The sequence below is a fragment of the Coregonus lavaretus genome, assembly GCF_964263955.1.
Source record: "Coregonus lavaretus genome assembly, chromosome: 12".
NCBI classification, from domain to species: domain Eukaryota; kingdom Metazoa; phylum Chordata; class Actinopteri; order Salmoniformes; family Salmonidae; genus Coregonus; species Coregonus lavaretus.
The window spans coordinates 12,647,167-12,666,087 of NC_139999.1; the positions used below are offsets into that span (position 1 = coordinate 12,647,167).

Sequence of the window (18,921 nt, forward strand, 5' to 3'; positions counted from 1 at the left end):
AAGTATAGAGACAGGAAATGCACAGTGGCCATACAGAGACTAGGGGCTAAATGTGCAGAGGAAGAGAGACCGCAGACAGAGTCTACAGAGGTTTGCGATACAGTGAAACATTCTGAAACAAATTCAGACTGACAGATCGGATAATAAACATTGCTTTAATATCAAAGATTATGATATTTAGGTAATTGGAATGTATGTCTGTGCCATAATTTTTTATGTATTAGGTTAATATATCTTGAACTCGACTATAATGTTATTTCTGTCCCCTCAGACACTAAAGTGGCCTAGCAACTCACAGCAGAAGCAATATACTATTATTGTGGGAGATCTTAGGACAACACTTTCCGTGGACTATTTCTCACCCATAAGGGATATAGTCTGTGTGTATTTCTGTGTGTGTCTCTCTTTGTCGGTCTCCAACGCTTTGAACACACCGACTGCGTCATTGCGTTTTGGTACACCAGAAGTACAATAATTTCCAATGGAACGCTGTGTTTGCCTTGCAGCATTGCGTTGCAGTTGCAGTTGCAGTGTGTTCTGTGTGGTGCATACGTTGGATTTATCGAACGTATGCGTCAAAGTGTATGAGTAAACGGGTTGACAGAAATGGTAGCAGAAGGTGAATGTTGAACTTTTGTTGCACACATATCTAGATGATGCTGCATACTATTTTGCGCAATGATGCAGTCGGTGTGTTCAAAGTGTTACTCTCTACACTCTTGGAAAAAAAGGTGCTATCTAGAACCTAAAAGGGTTATTTGGCTGTCCCCATAGGATAACCCTTTGAAGAAAAAGGGTTCTCCTATGGGGACAGCTGAAGAACCCTTTTGGAACCCTTTTCTCTAACTCTCTAGAGGCGACTGAGTGTCCCTACTTTTCTTTGACCCCAAACTGACCAACTCACATTTTCCAAAAAGTGTGACCTGCCAGTGTTCTATTTCACCATTCACCACCCAGGGCCATATAAAGGCCTAAATGTACCAATGAATAAATACACACAGCTACATCTATATCTATATCTGGTCTTTAATCATCTTTGATAGAAGAACTCCTGGATCTATCTGCTTGATCCAGCTCCTGCCAGGCAGCCCTGCAGTCTACTAAGTAGGGCTGTCCCCAACTAAAAAACAATATTGGTTGACCAAGAGTCGTCTGTTCTTTTGACCAATCGATTGGTTGACATTTTTAAACGTGTATTTTTCCATATATAGACACATCCTATGTGTTTTAATCAGATCAACTATATTCACTGAGCTTGTCTGATGCTTTAAGCACACTGTTTGATTAAATAATTAAGACACACAAATGACTAGAGGGAGTCAGACCAGCGATTGATTTGATTGTGGCGGGCCGGGCTCAGACTTACTGCGCTGTGTTAAAAAACAAAAAACAGCAAGTGACTGTGACTAGCATCTCTCTCCTCCCTGCTGCAGCGACCACCACAGAACATCAAAGTGTTCATCGCGCTGTTCATGTTTCTTAAACTGCAACACAATTACAGCCATTTCTGACTGAAAAGTTCTGTTACCAAAATCCCTCATTTTTTTGGAAAAACATTCCCTATTCCCTCAACCCTTGCTCTCTTTACGTGACACATGTATGCATCGCATAGACCTAATTAAGTTGGGGTTTCCTCTCGCCTCACTTTTCTTAGACAATAAGGCGAGGGCTGTTTTCTCATCTCCTCATTCTGCTGCTGCCTCCGCCGCATGGTTCACTTTGCTATTATGCACATAGCAACATGGTCTAGGAAAAGGCACCAATTCAACAGTGCACTGATGTGTTTCTGAACCACGGACAGCGACCACTATCCAACGTGGGAGAAAGCGCATTTGTTATAAAGTAATATTCTTTTTATTAGTGTTGCACCATTTTTCTTATGTAATATATCCATATACAATTGCAGTAGCACGTCTAAGACTGATGGACTGTACCATCCCCACGGCCTCCACATTGGATCAGTCCACTCAGACAGGAGCCAATCAGACAGGTGTCTTGTACACCATGATCCAAGTCTCGGTCGACCAACAGCCTATCGACCAACAGCCTATCGACCAACAGCCTATCGACCAACAGCATATCGACCAACAGCCTATCGACCAACAGCCTATCGACCAACAGCCTATCGACCAACAGCATATCGACCAACAGCCTATCGACCAACAGCCTATCGACCAACAGCCTATCGACCAACAGCCTATCGACCAACAGCCTATCGACCAACAGCCTATCGACCAACAGCCTATCGACCAACAGCCTATCGACCAACAGCCTATCGACCAACAGCCTATCGACCAACAGCCTATCGACCAACAGCCTATCGACCAACAGCCTATCGACCAACAGCCTATCGACCAACAGCCTATCGACCAAACAATCGACCAACAGCCTATCGACCAACAGCCTATCGACCAACAGCCTATCGACCAACAGCCTATCGACCAACAGCCTATCGACCAACAGCCTATCGACCAACAGCCTATCGACCAACAGCCTATCGACCAAACAATCGACCAGTCGACTAAATGAGGTCAGCCCTACTACCAAGACAGAGAGGACAGATGAAAGATGGAACTTTTGCAACCTTTCCGATTTCTAATGAATTAATCATTTGAACCTTTACTCATATGACACTGATTTAGAAGCCGCTGAGAGACATTCAAGGTCTCCAATGAGCCTCACGGTGGCTCATTTTCCTTATGTTAATCACAGACAGAGGCGTCATGCCCATAGGGGGCACAGGGGCACGTGCACAGATGTATCCTGTTTAATATACACTGAGTGTACAAAACATTAGGAACACCTTCCTAATATTGAGTTGCACCCTCCCCTTTTGCCCTCAGAACAGCCTCAATTCTCTACAAGGTGTCAAGCGTTCCTCAGGGATGCTGGCCCATGTTGACTTCAATGCTTCCCACAGTAGTGTCAAGTTGTGGGGATGTCATTTCGATGGTGGACCATTCTTGATACACACGGGAAACTGTTGAGTGTGAAAAACCCAGCGGCGGTGCAGTTCTTGACACGAACTGGTGCGCCTGGCACCTACTACCGTACCCCGTTCAAAGGCACTTAAATATTTTGTCTTGCCCATTCAAAAGTGACATCAGTAAGGGGTCATAGCTTTCACCTGGATTCACCTGGTCAGTCTATGTCATGGAAAGAGCAGGTTGTTCTTAATTTTTTATACACTCAGTGTATATTTATATATATATATAGATATATATATATATATATATATATATATATATATATATATATATATATATATATATATATATATATACACAGTGAGGGAAAAAAGTATTTGATCCCCTGATTTTGTATGTTTGCCCACTGACAAAGAAATGATCAATCTATAATGTTAATGGTAGGTTTATTTGAACAGTGAGAGACAGAATAACAACACATCCAGAAAAACACATGTCAAAAATGTTATAAATTGATTTGCATTTTAATGAGGGAAATAAGTATTTGACCCCCTCTCAATCAAAAAGATTTCTGGCTCCCAGGTGTCTTTTATACAGGTAACGAGCTGAGATTAGGAGCACACTCTTAAAGGGAGTGCTCCTAATCTCAGTTTGTTACCTGTATAAAAGACACCTGTCCACAGAAGCAATCAATCAATCAGATTCCAAACTCTCCACCATGGCCAAGACCAAAGAGCTCTCCAAGAATGTCAGGGACAAGATTGTAGACCTACACAAGGCTGGAATGGGCTACAAGACCATCGCCAAAAAGCTTGGTGAGAAGGTGACAACAGTTGGTGCGATTATTCTCAAATGGAAGATACACAAAAGAACTGTCAATCTCCCTCGGCCTGGGGCTCCATGCAAGATCTCACCTCGTGGCATTGCAATGATCATGAGAACGGTGAGGAATCAGCCCAGAACTACACGGGAGGATCTTGTCAATGATCTCAAGGCAGCTGGGACCATAGTCACCAAGAAAACAATTGGTAACACACTACGCCGTGAAGGACTGAAATCCTGCAGCGCCCGCAAGGTCCCCCTGCTCAAGAAAGCACATATACAGGCCCGTCTGAAGTTTGCCAATGAACATCTGAATGATTCAGAGGAGAACTGGGTGAAAGTGTTGTAGTCAGATAAGACCAAAATCAAGCTCTTTGGCATCAACTCAACTCGCCATGTTTGGAGGAGGAGGAATGCTGCCTATGACCTCAAGAACACCATCCCCACTGTCAAACATGGAGGTGGAAACATTATGCTTTGGGGGTGTTTTTCTGCTAAGGGGCCAGGACAACTTCACCGCATCAAAGGGACGATGGACGGGGCCATGTACCGTCAAATCTTGGTTGAGAACCTCCTTCCCTCAGCCAGGGCATTGAAAATGGGTCGTGGATGGTTATTCCAGCATGACAATGACCCAAAACACACGGCCAAGGCAACAAAGGAGTGGCTCAAGAAGGAGCACATTAAGGTCCTGGAGTGGCCTAGCTAGACTCCAGACCTTAATCCCATAGAAAATCTGTGGAGGGAGCTGAAGGTTCGAGTTGCCAAACGTCAGGCTCGAAACCTTAATGACTTGGAGAAGATCTGCAAAGAGGAGTGGAACAAAATCCCTCCTGAGATGTGTGCAAACCTGGTGGCCAACTACAAGAAACGTCTGACATCTGTGATTTCCAACAATGGTTTTGCCACCAAGTACTAAGTCATGTTTTGCAGAGGGGTCAAATACTTATTTCCCTCATTAAAATGCTAATCAATTTATAACATTTTTGACATGCGTTTTTCTGGATTTTGTTGTTGTTATTCTGTCTCTCACTGTTCAAATAAACCTACCATTAAAATTATAGACTGATCATGTCTTTGTCAGTGGGCAAACGTACAAAATCAGCAGGGGTTCAAATACTTTTTTCCCTCACTGTATATATATCTATATAATATGTGTATGTATATGTTTCTTGTTTGTCTGTAATACTATACTACTACTACTACTACTAGTAGTAATAGTAATACTAGTAATACTGCTAGCAATTTTATGAAGTTGGCTTTAGCTAGCCCCGATAGTTTCTCAATCTCCTAGCAACCAAGAAGCCATTTCAGGCTATTAATCAACTTAGAGTAGCTAGCTTGTCTAACAACACTGAACAAAAATATAAACTCAACATGCAACCATTTCAAAGATTTTACTGAGTTACAGTTCATGTAAGGAAGTCAGTCAATTGAAATAAATTCATCAGGCCCTAATCTATGGATTTCACATGACTGGGGATACAGATATGCATCTGTTAGTCACAGATACCTTTAAAAAAATGTAGGGGCGTCAGAAAACCAGTCAGTATCTGGTGTGACCCCCATTTGCCTCATGCAGCGCGACACATCTATTTTGCATAGAGTTGATCAGGCTGTTGATTGTGTCCTGTGGAATGTTGTCCCACTCCTCTTTAATGGCTGTACGAAGTTGCTGGATATTGGCGGGAACTGGAACACTCTGTCATACACGTCGATCCAGAGCATCCCAAACATGCTCAATGGGTGACATGTCTGGTGAGTATGCAGTCCATGGATTTTTCCAGGAATTGTGTACAGATGCTTGCGACATGGGGCCTTACATTATCATGCTGAAACATGAGGTGATGGTGGCAGATGAATGGCACGACAATGGGCCTCAGGATCTCGTCACGTTATCACTGTGCATTCAAATTGCCTTCGATAAAATTAAATTGTGTTCGTTGTCCGTAGCTTATGCCTGCCCATACCATAACCCCACCGCCACCATGGGGCACTCTGTTCACAACATTGACATCAGCAAACTGCTTGCCCACATGACGCCATACACGCTGTTTACCATCTGCTTGGTTCAGTTGAAACCGGGATTCATCCGTGAATAGCACACTTCTCCAGCGTGCCAGTGGCCATCAAAGGTGAGCATTTGCCCACTGAAGTCGGTTACGACGCCGAAATGCAGTCAGATCAAGACCCTGGTGAGGATGATGAGCACACAGATGAGCTTCCCTAAGACGGTTTCTGAAATTTTTGCAAAAATTATTCGGTTGTGCAAACCCACAGTTTCATCAGCTGTCCGGATGGCTGGTCTCAAATGATCCTGCAGGTGAAGAAGCCGGATGTGGATGTCCTGGGCTGGCGTGGTTACACATGGTCTACACGTGGTTGGAAGGCCAGTTGGACGTACTGCCAAAATCTCTAAAACGACGTTGGAGGCGTATTATGGTTGAGAAATTAAACATTAAATTCTCTGGCAACAGCTCTGGTGGACATTCCTGCAGTCAGCATGCCAATTGCACGTTCTCTCAGAACTTGAGACATCTGTGGCATTGTGTTGTGTGACTAAACTGCACATTTTAGAATGGCCTTTTATTGTCCCCAGCACAAGGTACACCTGTGTAATGATCATGCTGTTTAATCAGCTTCTTGATATGCCACACCTGTCAGGTGGATGGATTATCTTGGCAAAGGAGAAATGCTCACTAACAGGGATGTAAACAAATTTGTGCACAAAATGTGAAAGAAATAAGCTTTTTGTATGGAACATTTCTGCAATCTTTTATTTTAGCTTATGAAACATGGGAACAACACTTTACATGTTACGTTTATATTTTTATTCAGTATATCTTAGCTGGAATGCCTGTTGACAAGGTTAGTAGACTTTAGAAAAGCAAGTAATAACTAAATGTACTGAACAAGACTCACATTCCTTTCAATCTTTCACACAGATTTTAGCAGAGATGCAAAGAAGCGTATTAAGTTTCTTAAAAAATACAAAAAAACACCAGTCAGTAGGATACAGACAGCTGAAGACGTATGCTTAGATATGCAGAAAAATAGACACATTTTTGACATAGAATTAAGCATAATGATTATGGCTCTAGATTGCAGGAAAAAGCTGTTTCAGGTGTTTGAAAAATGCTAATTGCTCCAACTTCCGGACAGGGGACCTAGTCAACCCTCTGGACCACCCCCCCAGCCATCCTCACGTACTTTGTGCTCCCTCAGATTTTTGTGGTGCATGATGCCCCTGATCACAGATTGTAATTTTACTGTTGAAACTGGAGTGGTTGTGGGTGATCGATTAACAGCTGTGTGGAGAGCTGCGACTGAAGATACTCTGGCAGGCAGGGGGACACTTGTTGTGGTGACACAATGGGGCAGTTGTCTGCTGTTTTCACCCAGGAAGCTGCTCCCATCACAACAACACTACCCATTGTCTGCCTGTGGAACTGACCCCTTGGGAGCCTCTGAGATCACAGAGGAAAGTGGAAATGGGGTGAATTGTTGTCACTGAGGGCATGCAACCCAGTGGGGAGTAATCATACCATCACTGCAGAAAAGCTAACTCCTGCACATACAGTATTACTCTGCACGTTTAAAGTATTGACGTTTCAGACAGAGCTCGTATAAAGCCTATCATAGTCGTCTCTGTTTCCTTACCCGCCAACTCATCCTCTCATCTTGACCTCCATACCTTCAGTCCATGGTCAAAACCTGAAACATTTAGTGTTACAAGACCAGCTATCTTAGCTTAAGGATTATCTATACTGAACAAAAATATAAACGCAACATGTAAAGTGTTGGTCCCATGTTTCATGAGCTGAAGTAAAATATCCCAGAAATGTTCCGTACACACAAAAAGCTTATTTCTCTAAAATGTTGTGCACAAATTTGTTTACATCCCTGTTAGTGAGCATTTATCCTTTGCCAATATAATCCATCCACCTGACAGGTCTGACATATCAAGAAGCTGATTAAACAGCATGATCATTACACAGGTGCACCTTGTGCTGGGGACAATAAAAGGCCATTCTAAAATCTGCAGTTCTGTCACACAATACAATGCCACAGATGTCTCAAGTTTTAAGGGGGAGTGCAATTGGCATGCTGACTGAAGGAATGTCCACCAGAGCTGTTGCCAGAGAATGTAATGTTAATTTCTCTACCATAAGCTGCCTCCAACGTCGTTTTAGAGAATTTGGAAGTACGTCCAACCGGCCTCACAATCGCAGACCATGTGTAACCATGCCAGCCCAGGACCTCCACATACGGCTTCTTCACCAGCGGGATCATCTGAGACCAGCCACCCAGACAGCTGATGAAACGGAGGAGTATTTCTGTCTGTAATAAAGCCCTTTTTGTGGGGAAAAACTCATTCTGATTAGCTGAGCCTGGCTCTCCAGTGGGTGGGACTGGCTCCCAAGTGGGTGGGCCTATGCCCTCCCAGGCCCAACCATGATGCCCCCTCTCAGTCATGTGAAATCCATAGATTAGGGCCTAATGAATTTATTTTCAATTGACTGATTTCCTTATAACTCAGTAAAATCGTTGAAATGGTTGCAGGTTGTGTTTATATGTTTGTTCAGTATAGTTCCATTCACGTCACTACCCAGCTAGCACATTTGGTTCCTTGGAAGTTGTGGGAACGTATGTTTTTGGTTTCACATTGGTTCTGGGAACAAAGCAATACGTTACCTGACCGGTAAAACAGAACGTTTTTTAAACATTCTGAGAACGGAAGTGAACATTTTGCCTGTTCTTGGAACATTTATTTTTAGGTTTCAGTGAGGTTCTGATAATGTTTTAATCTGTTTCCTGGGAGGTTTAATTAACGCTCTGAATATGGCAATTATAGGTTATTTTGAGTTTTTTTTTATAACTTAAAACTTTCACTGAATGTTTCAATAAGACTTTTAATTACACTGTTAGCTTATTTTCAGTTAACTTTTTTGAACTCCAAGTACAGATGGAAATTCGTTTCCTTAAGCATTGATCATCCCAACACAATTATTTGTTTATTATGACGCAGCATCAGTGAGATTTGAACCAGTGAGATTGGTGTTCTGTTCTCTATCCATGGAATTAGTCCACTGTGCCACCAGGATGGAGCTAGCATGCCATGTTTTTTTATGCATACAAAGCTGTTTATTTTAGCCTGTTCAAACAGACCCCATTTCAAAGGAAACAAGCACTCATTGAGATCAGGTGTGGCCAACACACCTGCACACACTTAACAAGATGGAGGGTAGAGAGAGCTTTGTTGATGCTGAGAACAGAATGTATATGTTTTAAATAACATTCTAGGACGTTCTGTGAACGTTACAAACGTTTTCTTGTAGTTTTTATGGAAAGTTTCCTTAACGTTTTTAGTAACAATTTGAGAACATGACTAAATAGAACCATGAGGAAACCTTTAGGAAATGTTATGCTGAAGTACTGAAATTCCCACGTTATGTGCTATTTGGGTAGGTTATGTGTGGCTGGTGTTTATTGTGTACATAGGCTAGGCGTGGGAGAGAAGCGTCTGTGTGACAACATTACATGGGACCTAAACAGAGGGTGTGGTTTGAACCCCCTCGTTCTCAGCTCTGAGAAGCTGGCAGGCCTTGTGACATCACTGAGTGGACACCATGAGCAAACAGTGTAATGATGATGTGCCACCGGCTCAAACACACCTTGAATTTTGACCCCATGCTTTGGACCTGTTTGCATTACTTGGTATTGTAGTTCCCCAAAATGTAGTTCCCCAAAATGCATAGTGTCATGGCTTGAGATGATTCAGAAAAATCTATACCATAAGCAAGTGTGTGAAACAGTCAGATCTTGGATGTTGAAGAGAAAGGTTTACTGTGTAAATACATGAGTCACCACACAGTCATTAGCAGACAGAGAGACTAGCCGTTCAAGTTTATTATTGGATGTTTTTACCGAAATGTAGTATTTACACATATACAAGTGTCCCCACATGCACTGTATCCTGTAGATACACAACAAGACAGATAGGGGAGTAATCGTGGGATCTGTGTCAAGGAAATGCCTTCTCTCTCTCTGCTTTAGATACCTGAGGGAGCAGACTGTGAGAACCACACCCAGTGTATCATAACTGCTGCTTAGAGCATGGAGCTGGACCAATCAGAGATGAGCATCTTGGGATGCTCACCCAATGGGAAAGGTCACAACCTAGGAGATGACACGTATGTGACCGTTTCCTTCTCCTGTCCTTTCTTTTCTCAACACCGACCTCTATTATTGTTGTTACAGTATTGTATTGTTCAACAACCACCACAACTATTTAAAAAAAGATTTGCCTTCCATATCTCTCTGATGAGCAGCGGAGAATGTCCATACACTTGTCTCAAAACAATGACTTTAGTTCCATATTTCACCTGATTGGGGTGGCAGGAAGCCTAGAGGTCAGAGCATTGGTCCAGTTACCCAAAGTACTTCTGTAGCTGACCCTGTAAAACAACACCTTTCACTGCACCTATCAGGTGTATGTGACAGTAAAACATATATATATTTTCCTTGGTGCCTCTACTGCATACCACAGAAACATTACATTGTATATTCCATTCCAATTGTTTTTGAAGGAATGCTTTGATATTGCTATCACATAAGGGTGGTGACATTAATTTTGCCCACTGCATACAGTGTTACAGTATGTGAATGTGCCATGTGTTGCTGTCAATGCAGTGTGTTTCTAAAAGACAGTATATTCATCCACATAATTAACCAAAAAATTCAGAGACACTGTCTGTATCCCAAATGGCACCCTATTCCCTACATAGTGTGCCACTTTCCCTATAGGCCCTGGTCAAAAGTAGTGCACTATAAAATGACCTCATAAAACTCTGTTTCAATTTCCTCCATTGCAAATTGTGTTTGCTTGTCCTGTCCTCCTTGTGCTAAGTGTATGACATTTGTAATGAGTATAAAGTGTTTATAGGGCGTGAATGACGTCTGAACAGACAATATAGCTGATTTCCTGAGTGGTGTTTGTGTTTCTAAGTGCATGTTTGCCTTGTTTTTGTCCTACCGTCACCCCGTGGATGCTCTGTTTGCCACACAGAAATGGTACTCAAAATGTCAGGTAGGTTTCTACTTTCTATACACAGTCACATAGACAAGCTCTATCTGGTAGGCCTACTGACTATGTCAAATCAGTATTCACAAACAATCCTTTAAGTGAAGCATTTTTAACACTGTTTTAACAATATACTCTGTCCTGTCTGTGTAGCTTGTATCCCCATTTTAAGCTGCAGGTTTTTGGAGACTTTCGATTGTAACAACGTTCTCTGTTTCATCCAGGTTTGATGATCCTGATGACATCCTGGAGAATGAGGAGTTTCTGCCCAACGGAGATGGGAGGAAACCAATGCGCTTCACAGATGTGAGTGTAGCTGACTTTATTACCTCTGCATGTACCACAACTCAAACATCATTACTGTTGACCATAGGGGTCTGGTCAAAATAAGTGCACTAATAGGGAATAGGGTGTCATTTGGAATGATTGGAATCTGATGACACATTCCGCTTGTCACATTGCACTAGACAAGAGCATGAGTTTCTAAATGTAAGAAGAGCAGCCATTTTCTGCTTTACCTCATTATTGAATGAACTGAATCTGAAATTGTTGTATTTGTTTTGATCAGTTTGAGGGAAAGACGTCTTTCGGCATGTCTGTGTTCAACCTGGGGAATGCTATCATGGGCAGTGGAATTCTGGGACTGGCTTATGCCATGGCCAACACTGGCATCCTCCTCTTCCTGTAAGTCAAACCGTCAGCGATACATCACTGTACTGTGAGTCGCTCTGAATAAGAGTGTCTGTTAAACAGTGGAGGCTGGTGGGAGGAGCTATAGGAGGAAGGGCTCATTTTAATGGCTGGAATGGAATAAATTGAACGGTATCAAACACATCAAACATATGGAAACCATGTTTGGCTCCGTTCCATTCATTTCATTCCAGCCATTACAATGAGCCCATCCTCCTATAGCTCCTCCCCCCAGCCTCCACTGCTGTTAAATGACCAAAATGTAATGTAAATGTAATACAAATGTAATGTCTAGTCCTGCCTCTTGCTTCTTAACTGTCTCCTAGTCTCTCCTTTCCCCAGGTGGCTTAGTGTTTCTTTCTTCATGTCATAAAACCCTGAAACCGCAAAACGATACACTTGCATAGCACTGACTTTCAAGTCAGTGACACACTGAGCACAGACACGGTAGGAGTCACTCATTAGCTATTGGTCTGTTGCTAGTTGCACTGCCTCTGCCAGCTTGTTGTGGTGTGATATCCCTTTGCCTAAGCAGAGAGCCAGGGGAGAACATGCTCCCCAGTCCCAGTGATAGCCTTTAGGCTGCACATGGAGTCCACATAGTGGAAAGGGCCGGAGTGGGGGTTGAAAATAGCCACAACCTTCGCTTGCAGAAGGGAGCTGGGACGACCAGAAATGCTATCTGCCCAGAGCCCCAGCCTGCCTGCCTCAAGAGGGGTGCTGGGCCAGGATGGGGTGAGAAGGGGCCAGGGTGGGGCTGTAGGCTGGGTGGGGGTCTGTGGTGACACGATCCACACTATCCCCTCCCTCCCATCCTCCCCCATTGCTCCAACCCTTGTTCCCGCCCCTGTGGACACAAATAGGCCCCAGAAAGGCCACAGCCCAGAATAGCCCCGCCTCCCAGTCCCCATGCCACTGGCCCCCTCTGTAGCGCTGGACATTTCCACTCCCCTCCCTCCTCCCTCGGTCCCTCTGTCCATCTCATGGAAACATAGAGTCCCCCCCCCCATCCATGTGACTCCGTGTTGGTTTGTATAGCTGCAGAGAGCAGGACTTAGGGCAGGGACAGGAACAGGGACAGTCTTCATTCACAACTCTGCATGGGAACACAACCCATTCTATGGATTCTAAAGAGTTTCTCCTCTAAAGATGGAGTCAACAGCAGAACCCTTCTTTAGAGCTCACAGTCACCTGCAGTTAGGCTACAGGATGGAACACATCATCATCATCACCATCGCCATGGTGATCGTTGTCATCTTTGTTGCGAATTTTGTCCCAATAACATGGTGCTCATTCTGAACATATGCTTTTCCACAAAGACAGATGTCAAAGACTAATGTCAAACAAGGTCACCTTTGAGATATTATGGTGAATGAAGGAACCCTTCGACCTGTCTTCATAAAGGCTTTCTGTTTTATTAACCTACTAGGAATTGTTTTAGTAAGATTGCGGCAAAGACAAACCTATTGTTTAAGTCTCTAATGTAGCTTTTATGAAAGAAATCCCATTAAACAGAGGCATTTCTCTGGCTTTGTGACTTCAGGTTATTGTACAGGGGAGGATGGGTTCAACAGCTTCAGATAGATGTATTTGTTAGATGTAGGAATCAATTCACATGGATTTGTTTGTCTGTGTATTCTAAGTATATTATTACTGACTTTGGACTCAAAGACATGTCTTCTGGTAAAAGTAAGCCAAGTCTAGATTCCTGTAGCAAACAAAATGTGATCAAATTCCAAGTCATTGTTCCAAGTCCTATCTTTTCCCATGAAAAAACTGATTTGTGGCATTGTGGGTGTGACGGACACAGAACCTTCTTTGTGTCTCAATGGTAACCTACTGTAACTCAAGATAGAAAACCCCAATTTCTCAAGGGAACAAGAAGACCCACATAATTTAGATGTTTTCTGCCTCCCTCAGCATATGGGAGCGGTTTCAGGGCTCCCCCCACGTCCTCTGGGAATGCCATACACCTTAGCAGTTCCCAGGGGACGTGGGGGGAAGCCCTGAAACTGCTCCCATTCCTTGTGCGTGAGTGATATGTTATGATCTCCCATGATGCCTTACTCAGCATCACTCAGCGTTTCCATGATGCCTTACTCAAGTTTCAAGTTTCAAGTTTTAGTCGTATGTACAGGATACAAATGGTATACACCAGGGTTCTTCAATTCCGGTCCTGGAGGGCCGAAACACTTCTGTTTTTTATTTCTACCTGGTAGTTAATTGCACTCACCTGGTGTCCCAGGTCTGAGTTAGCCCCTGATTAGAAGGAGAGGATGAAAAACAGAGGTGTTTCGGCCCTCTAGGACCGGAATTGAAGAACCCTGGTATACACCATCCAACGAAATGCTTCCTTGCAGGTTCCTTCTGGACAATGCAACAACAATAAGAGATAAAAGATAAGAACATAAAGCAAATGGTTCAGTAGAATGGAATAAACATTGTAGCATAAGTATAATACAGGAAGGCACAATTTATAGTCCAGTTATTTACATGTGTTTTGTGGAAGGGGGATGGAGGTGCAAGTCCAGCATCACTCAGCGTTTCCATGATTTCTTAATCAGCATCACTCAGCGTTTCCATGATTCCTTACTCAGCATCTCTGTGTTTCCATGATTTCTTACTCAGCATCTCTGTGTTTCCATGATTTCTTACTCAGCATCTCTGTGTTTCCATGATTTCTTACTCAGCATCTCTGTGTTTCCATGTTTCTTACTCAGCATTTCCCATAGCAGTAAGAACAGAGTGGGAATACAGGTCCTATAACATGACATTTAGACACGAGACCTGAGAACTGCGATTTCATGGAGAAAGGAACCAAACCAAACATTGAGCAACTCATACTCAATGCCGTGGTCTCATTCACCAGCTGTTGTGACTCCTGGCCACATAGGTCTACATACCCAAGGCTCTGCTCTTTTGAGTGGTCAGTGGAATGTCAGGGCTCAACCTCTGTGCCCACACTGACTGTGGCCAGATGCTAGGATCCTCACCTCTGCTGTGGCCAGTAGTCAAGGAGCCTCCATCTGGCCGTAGAGGCCGGACTCTGAGGTCTGGGAAAGGTGATGGCATCGGGAGCGCCCTCTGACCCATCTAGGAATGCCGAAGGGGTCAGTGTTCTGTAGGCGGACTGCAGCTCTGCTCCACGCTGCCTTTGGCACAGGGGCGTAAGGGGGAGAGGGGTTGTGAGAAACGCTGTTTCTCAGAGTATTACAACAGACCAGGATGGCTGGAAGGAGACTTACGTGGTTTATTAAACCCCCCCCACACCTCGCTCCTACGTTCTTACCCCCAACTTGACTTTCTCAGACTGTTGACAACATCATACAGCATTAGCCTTTTCATGACATTGAGAGTCTGCTGAGAAAGCGCTTGCCTTTATTAACTGTCTGTACTTGATCCCTGAGATCACATGGCTATAGTTGGACATTACAGTTGGTGGTTAGCCAGCCAGAGTTGGCTTTGTTCTAGCTGTACCTTTCCACTGTTCATCCTAGTAATCCCATCATGATACAATTATTGTATTTCAGTGAAACCTTTAAATGTTTATTTTTGGAATTATACCCAGGCAGTTGTAATCTCAAACTGTAATTTATTTTGTTATATTGGCTCCTAGTCAAGCCACTAAGTGCAGGGCTTGTCGTAGAAATGTGTGTGTTCGTGCTATTATTACATATTGTCAGATACGAGTTGAGGAGTTCACTTCCACAGTCTGTTCTGAGCTTGTTAGTTGCTATGCTCAACTAAAGACCTTTCACTGCATTGAAATTAGGCAATGATGTGTTTTATCATGTACTCTTTCTTTCTCTCCTCCCAGGTTTCTTCTGACTGCTGTGGCGGCTCTCTCCTCCTACTCCATTCACCTGCTGCTCAAATCCTCTGGCATTGTGGGTAAGCTGACCCTCATCTTCAATGGACCTCATGCCTGAATGGTGCACGTGTAGCTATGTATAGTAATACATGCACATCATAGTTTGATCCAGTGGCAACACTCCAAGACGTAGGGGTGTGTCACACTATTGCTGAACCATTGAGAGGAGATGATGGTACAGCATATTTTGGGCTGCTGCAGCGTCCAGTCACAGGGATAGGGCCAGATGGAGAAAAAGTGTTGGCTTGCATAATTACCGTTTTTAGCATTTGCATGTCTTGATTGTAGCTTGTATAGATTAGCTTGGAGAAGTAATGTGCTATTACAATGTAATTAATTCCCAATGGCCCAGCATTAAGGATGTGTACAAATCCTTATATATTGTTGTGTGTTCATATTCTGGTATAGGGGCCTAGTATGGAAATAGAGGCCTGGCATATTAACCACTGTAGATTAACCTGTAGATTCTACACTGACTATATAACTAAGTGTTGTTTGACTTACTACCTGGGTGTCCCCCTGTAAAGCTGTGTAATGATGATGTTGCGCAACCCTCTTCCTCTTCCAGGAATCCGAGCCTATGAACAGCTAGGCTACAGGGCCTTTGGCACCCCCGGCAAGATGGCCGCCGGTATTGCCATCACTCTACAGAACATTGGAGGTGAGAGGACACTGTGGTCACTGGTCTAGTTTACCTCAACAACACACATATGTGTGTATTTGTAGTGGTTATAGTGTTATGATGAATCACAAAGCTCAGCAGCAGACAGGCAGGCAGGCAAACTGTTTGGTCTTCCTGTTCACTTGGAGATCAGCCCTTCACATTAACCCCCCCCCCCCCCCCCCCCCATATTCACATAGTACTACTAATACAGCCCTAGCCCTAGCCCTCTCTTTCTCTCTGTGTGTGTCTGTGTGTGTGTATATGATATGGCAGAGTTTTAGGAGCTAAGGCCAGCTGTCCAGTTGGCAAACAGCTGCTGCCATGGACGTGGTGGTGTGTTGGCTTTGACAGTGTGCTGGCTGCCTGCCTTCCTACGTGGTCTGATCCCTAACTTTGACTGACACACAGGCAGCACCAGCCAGTAGCCATGTTACCATTGTGTTTCTTACTGCAACAGTAGCAGTGAAGTATGTCTTAGTACCACAGAGAGAACACATTACACAAAGTACTGTCTGAGAATCATGAATCATGTTGTTTCAGGTCGAGGCAAAGAATTACACATGGCGAGTAAGAAAAGAATAGAAAGAGTTTGAGCATATTCAGAATGTAGACATTAATTATTCTAGATGGACAATGCATGGTCACTTATTCAATCGGATGTGAGGGCACATGAGGGAAATACTGCTTAATAACACGGATGTGATGAAATGAGGACGCATTATGAAGATGAGGATATGTTATGAAATGCGGGGAAACTTTAATTTGCTTTGAGTAGCTTTATGTTATTGTAAATCGTTTTAATAATTAATGCCTTTAGGAAATCTCTTTCCACACTGTGCAGTCTGTGTTCTTTTCTAGACGTCTATACGTCTTTCTTCAGTCTGTTCTCTTCTAGACGTCTGTACGTCTTTCTTCAGTCTGTGTTCTTTTCTAGACGTCTGTACGTCTATCTTCAGTCTGTGTTCTTTTCTAGACGTCTGTACGTCTTTCTTCAGTCTGTGTTCTTTTCTAGACGTCTGTACGGCTTTCTTCAGTCTGTTATTTTCTAGACGTCTAGACGGCTTTCTTCAGTCTGTTATTTTCTAGACGTCTAGACGGCTTTCTTCAGTCTGTGTTCTTTTCTAGACGTCTGTACGGCTTTCTTCAGTCTGTTATTTTCTAGACGTCTGTACGGCTTTCTTCAGTCTGTGTTATTTTCTAGATGTCTGTACGTCTTTCTTCAGTCTGTGTTATTTTCTAGACATCTGTACGTCTTTCTTTCCCCAGGTGAATGTGCTATGTGTTGACTGAGTGAGTCACCCATATGTGAAAGTGTTAGCTACATGTCTTGATTAAATGTCACTGACTGTGTCACTCATAGTTTCTGTCGGTCTCTACTCCTCACAGCCATGTCCAGCTACCTGTACATCGTCAAGTCTGAGTTCCCATTGGTCATCCAGGCTTTCAGTAGGGCGGACCCCACGTCTGAGTGAGTACTCTTATTGGTCTATCCACTAGATCTAACATGTCTCTACATTCCGGGCCCACAGTAGGCAAATGCTCGCCTGGCATAGCCTAGTATACCAGGGGAGAGGTGGGACAGGGGTAGGAGCCTGCTATTGGCTAGACAGAATAGAGGGGATTGTTAGGAAAGGTTAGCACACACCTCTTCCCCCGCCCACAGGTTGTGGTGACAACGCCTCCAAACAGAAGTGTTGTGGTGGTGATACAGGGGGTGGTGTGTTGGGCGGCCCTGCGGTCCCTGGCTGTCTGAAATGCTTTTCTGCGCTGCTTCTCCCCTGGCCGGATCTAAAAACAAACCCTGGACAGGACAGGGAGTGCTGAGAGCTGAGCCCTGTCCTGCTCTACCCAGCCAGGCTGCTTTAGGAAACATCACAGCTCCCTTCTCTATTAGCCTGGCCATAGGGCTCAGCCCTGCATCAAAGCACACTGGATCTAGTTGACACGGGGGAGTTGAATACACGAAAGAAATGTACAGCAGCGCAGCCAGAAGAGCAGTGAAAATGACGCATATTAATCTCAATGGTGTTGGCATCCTGACGAAGGGAGGTGAGATGAGACGGCTTCTCCATCTGTTCTCTGTGCTCTGGCTTAGAGCCCTGTGTGTCATCCAGCTAGTCGGATGCTCTGACCACGTGTCTCAGTGGGTTTCTGTGGGTTTCTGTGTGTCCTGTAGCTAAGTGTTGCAATGTTTTACTGTTGTTATGTGTGTGTGTTTCATTTCTGGGAGAGTGCAGGTATTTCTCCATAGGGATCTTAGAGTTCTCTGAAGGCCTGTCATCACCCTTTGTTGTTGATGAGGAGGGGTGTGACAGGGTCAGATTGTGACGCGGGTGTGTGTGTGTTGGGGACAGGATCAAGCACACACGCACATTCTCAGGTGACAGCAGACAGCTGTCTGGACTGGGGTGCCAGCCACACTAAAGGACAGGTCAACTCAGGCACAAACACATAGGCAGGACTCTTTATGTCCAGACATCTACACAGCACACACACACACACACACACACACACACACACACACACACACACACACACACACACACACACACACACACACACACACACACACACACACACACACTTCTTTATTCTCTGGTTTCAGGTGCGTTTAGATTTGTGGCTTCAGGAGAAGAGGTGGGGGGGGGGGGGGGGGGTTGTTGGCAGGGGTTTGTTTAAATAGAGATGGGCTTACAGTGATTCAGACAGTGTGTCTGACTGGATAAGGGCCTGTCTCACACACACACACACACACACACACACACACACACACACACACACACACACACACACACACACACACACACACTCAGTGAGTGGGTGGGACACATTCAGCCAGCAGGGAACAGGGAGGTCGGCATCA

At 44.1% G+C, this 18,921-nt stretch overlaps 1 protein-coding gene across 2 annotated transcripts in view; it reads left to right on the top strand.

Annotated features, from left to right (window-relative positions):
• Positions 1 to 18,921, top strand: part of LOC311138897 (sodium-coupled neutral amino acid transporter 3-like) — a 73,492-nt gene that overhangs the window by 26,643 nt on the left and 27,928 nt on the right. For both annotated transcript variants that reach the window (XM_084173690.1, XM_084173689.1), the window contains exons 2-8: positions 9,807 to 9,943; positions 10,819 to 10,839; positions 11,058 to 11,139; positions 11,402 to 11,517; positions 15,341 to 15,414; positions 15,963 to 16,055; positions 17,445 to 17,526. In XM_084173690.1, coding sequence (XP_084029816.1) covers positions 9,867 to 9,943; positions 10,819 to 10,839; positions 11,058 to 11,139; positions 11,402 to 11,517; positions 15,341 to 15,414; positions 15,963 to 16,055; positions 17,445 to 17,526 — 545 coding nt within the window. In that variant the 5' untranslated portion in view covers positions 9,807 to 9,866. The remainder of the gene's footprint in view (positions 1 to 9,806; positions 9,944 to 10,818; positions 10,840 to 11,057; positions 11,140 to 11,401; positions 11,518 to 15,340; positions 15,415 to 15,962; positions 16,056 to 17,444; positions 17,527 to 18,921) is intronic.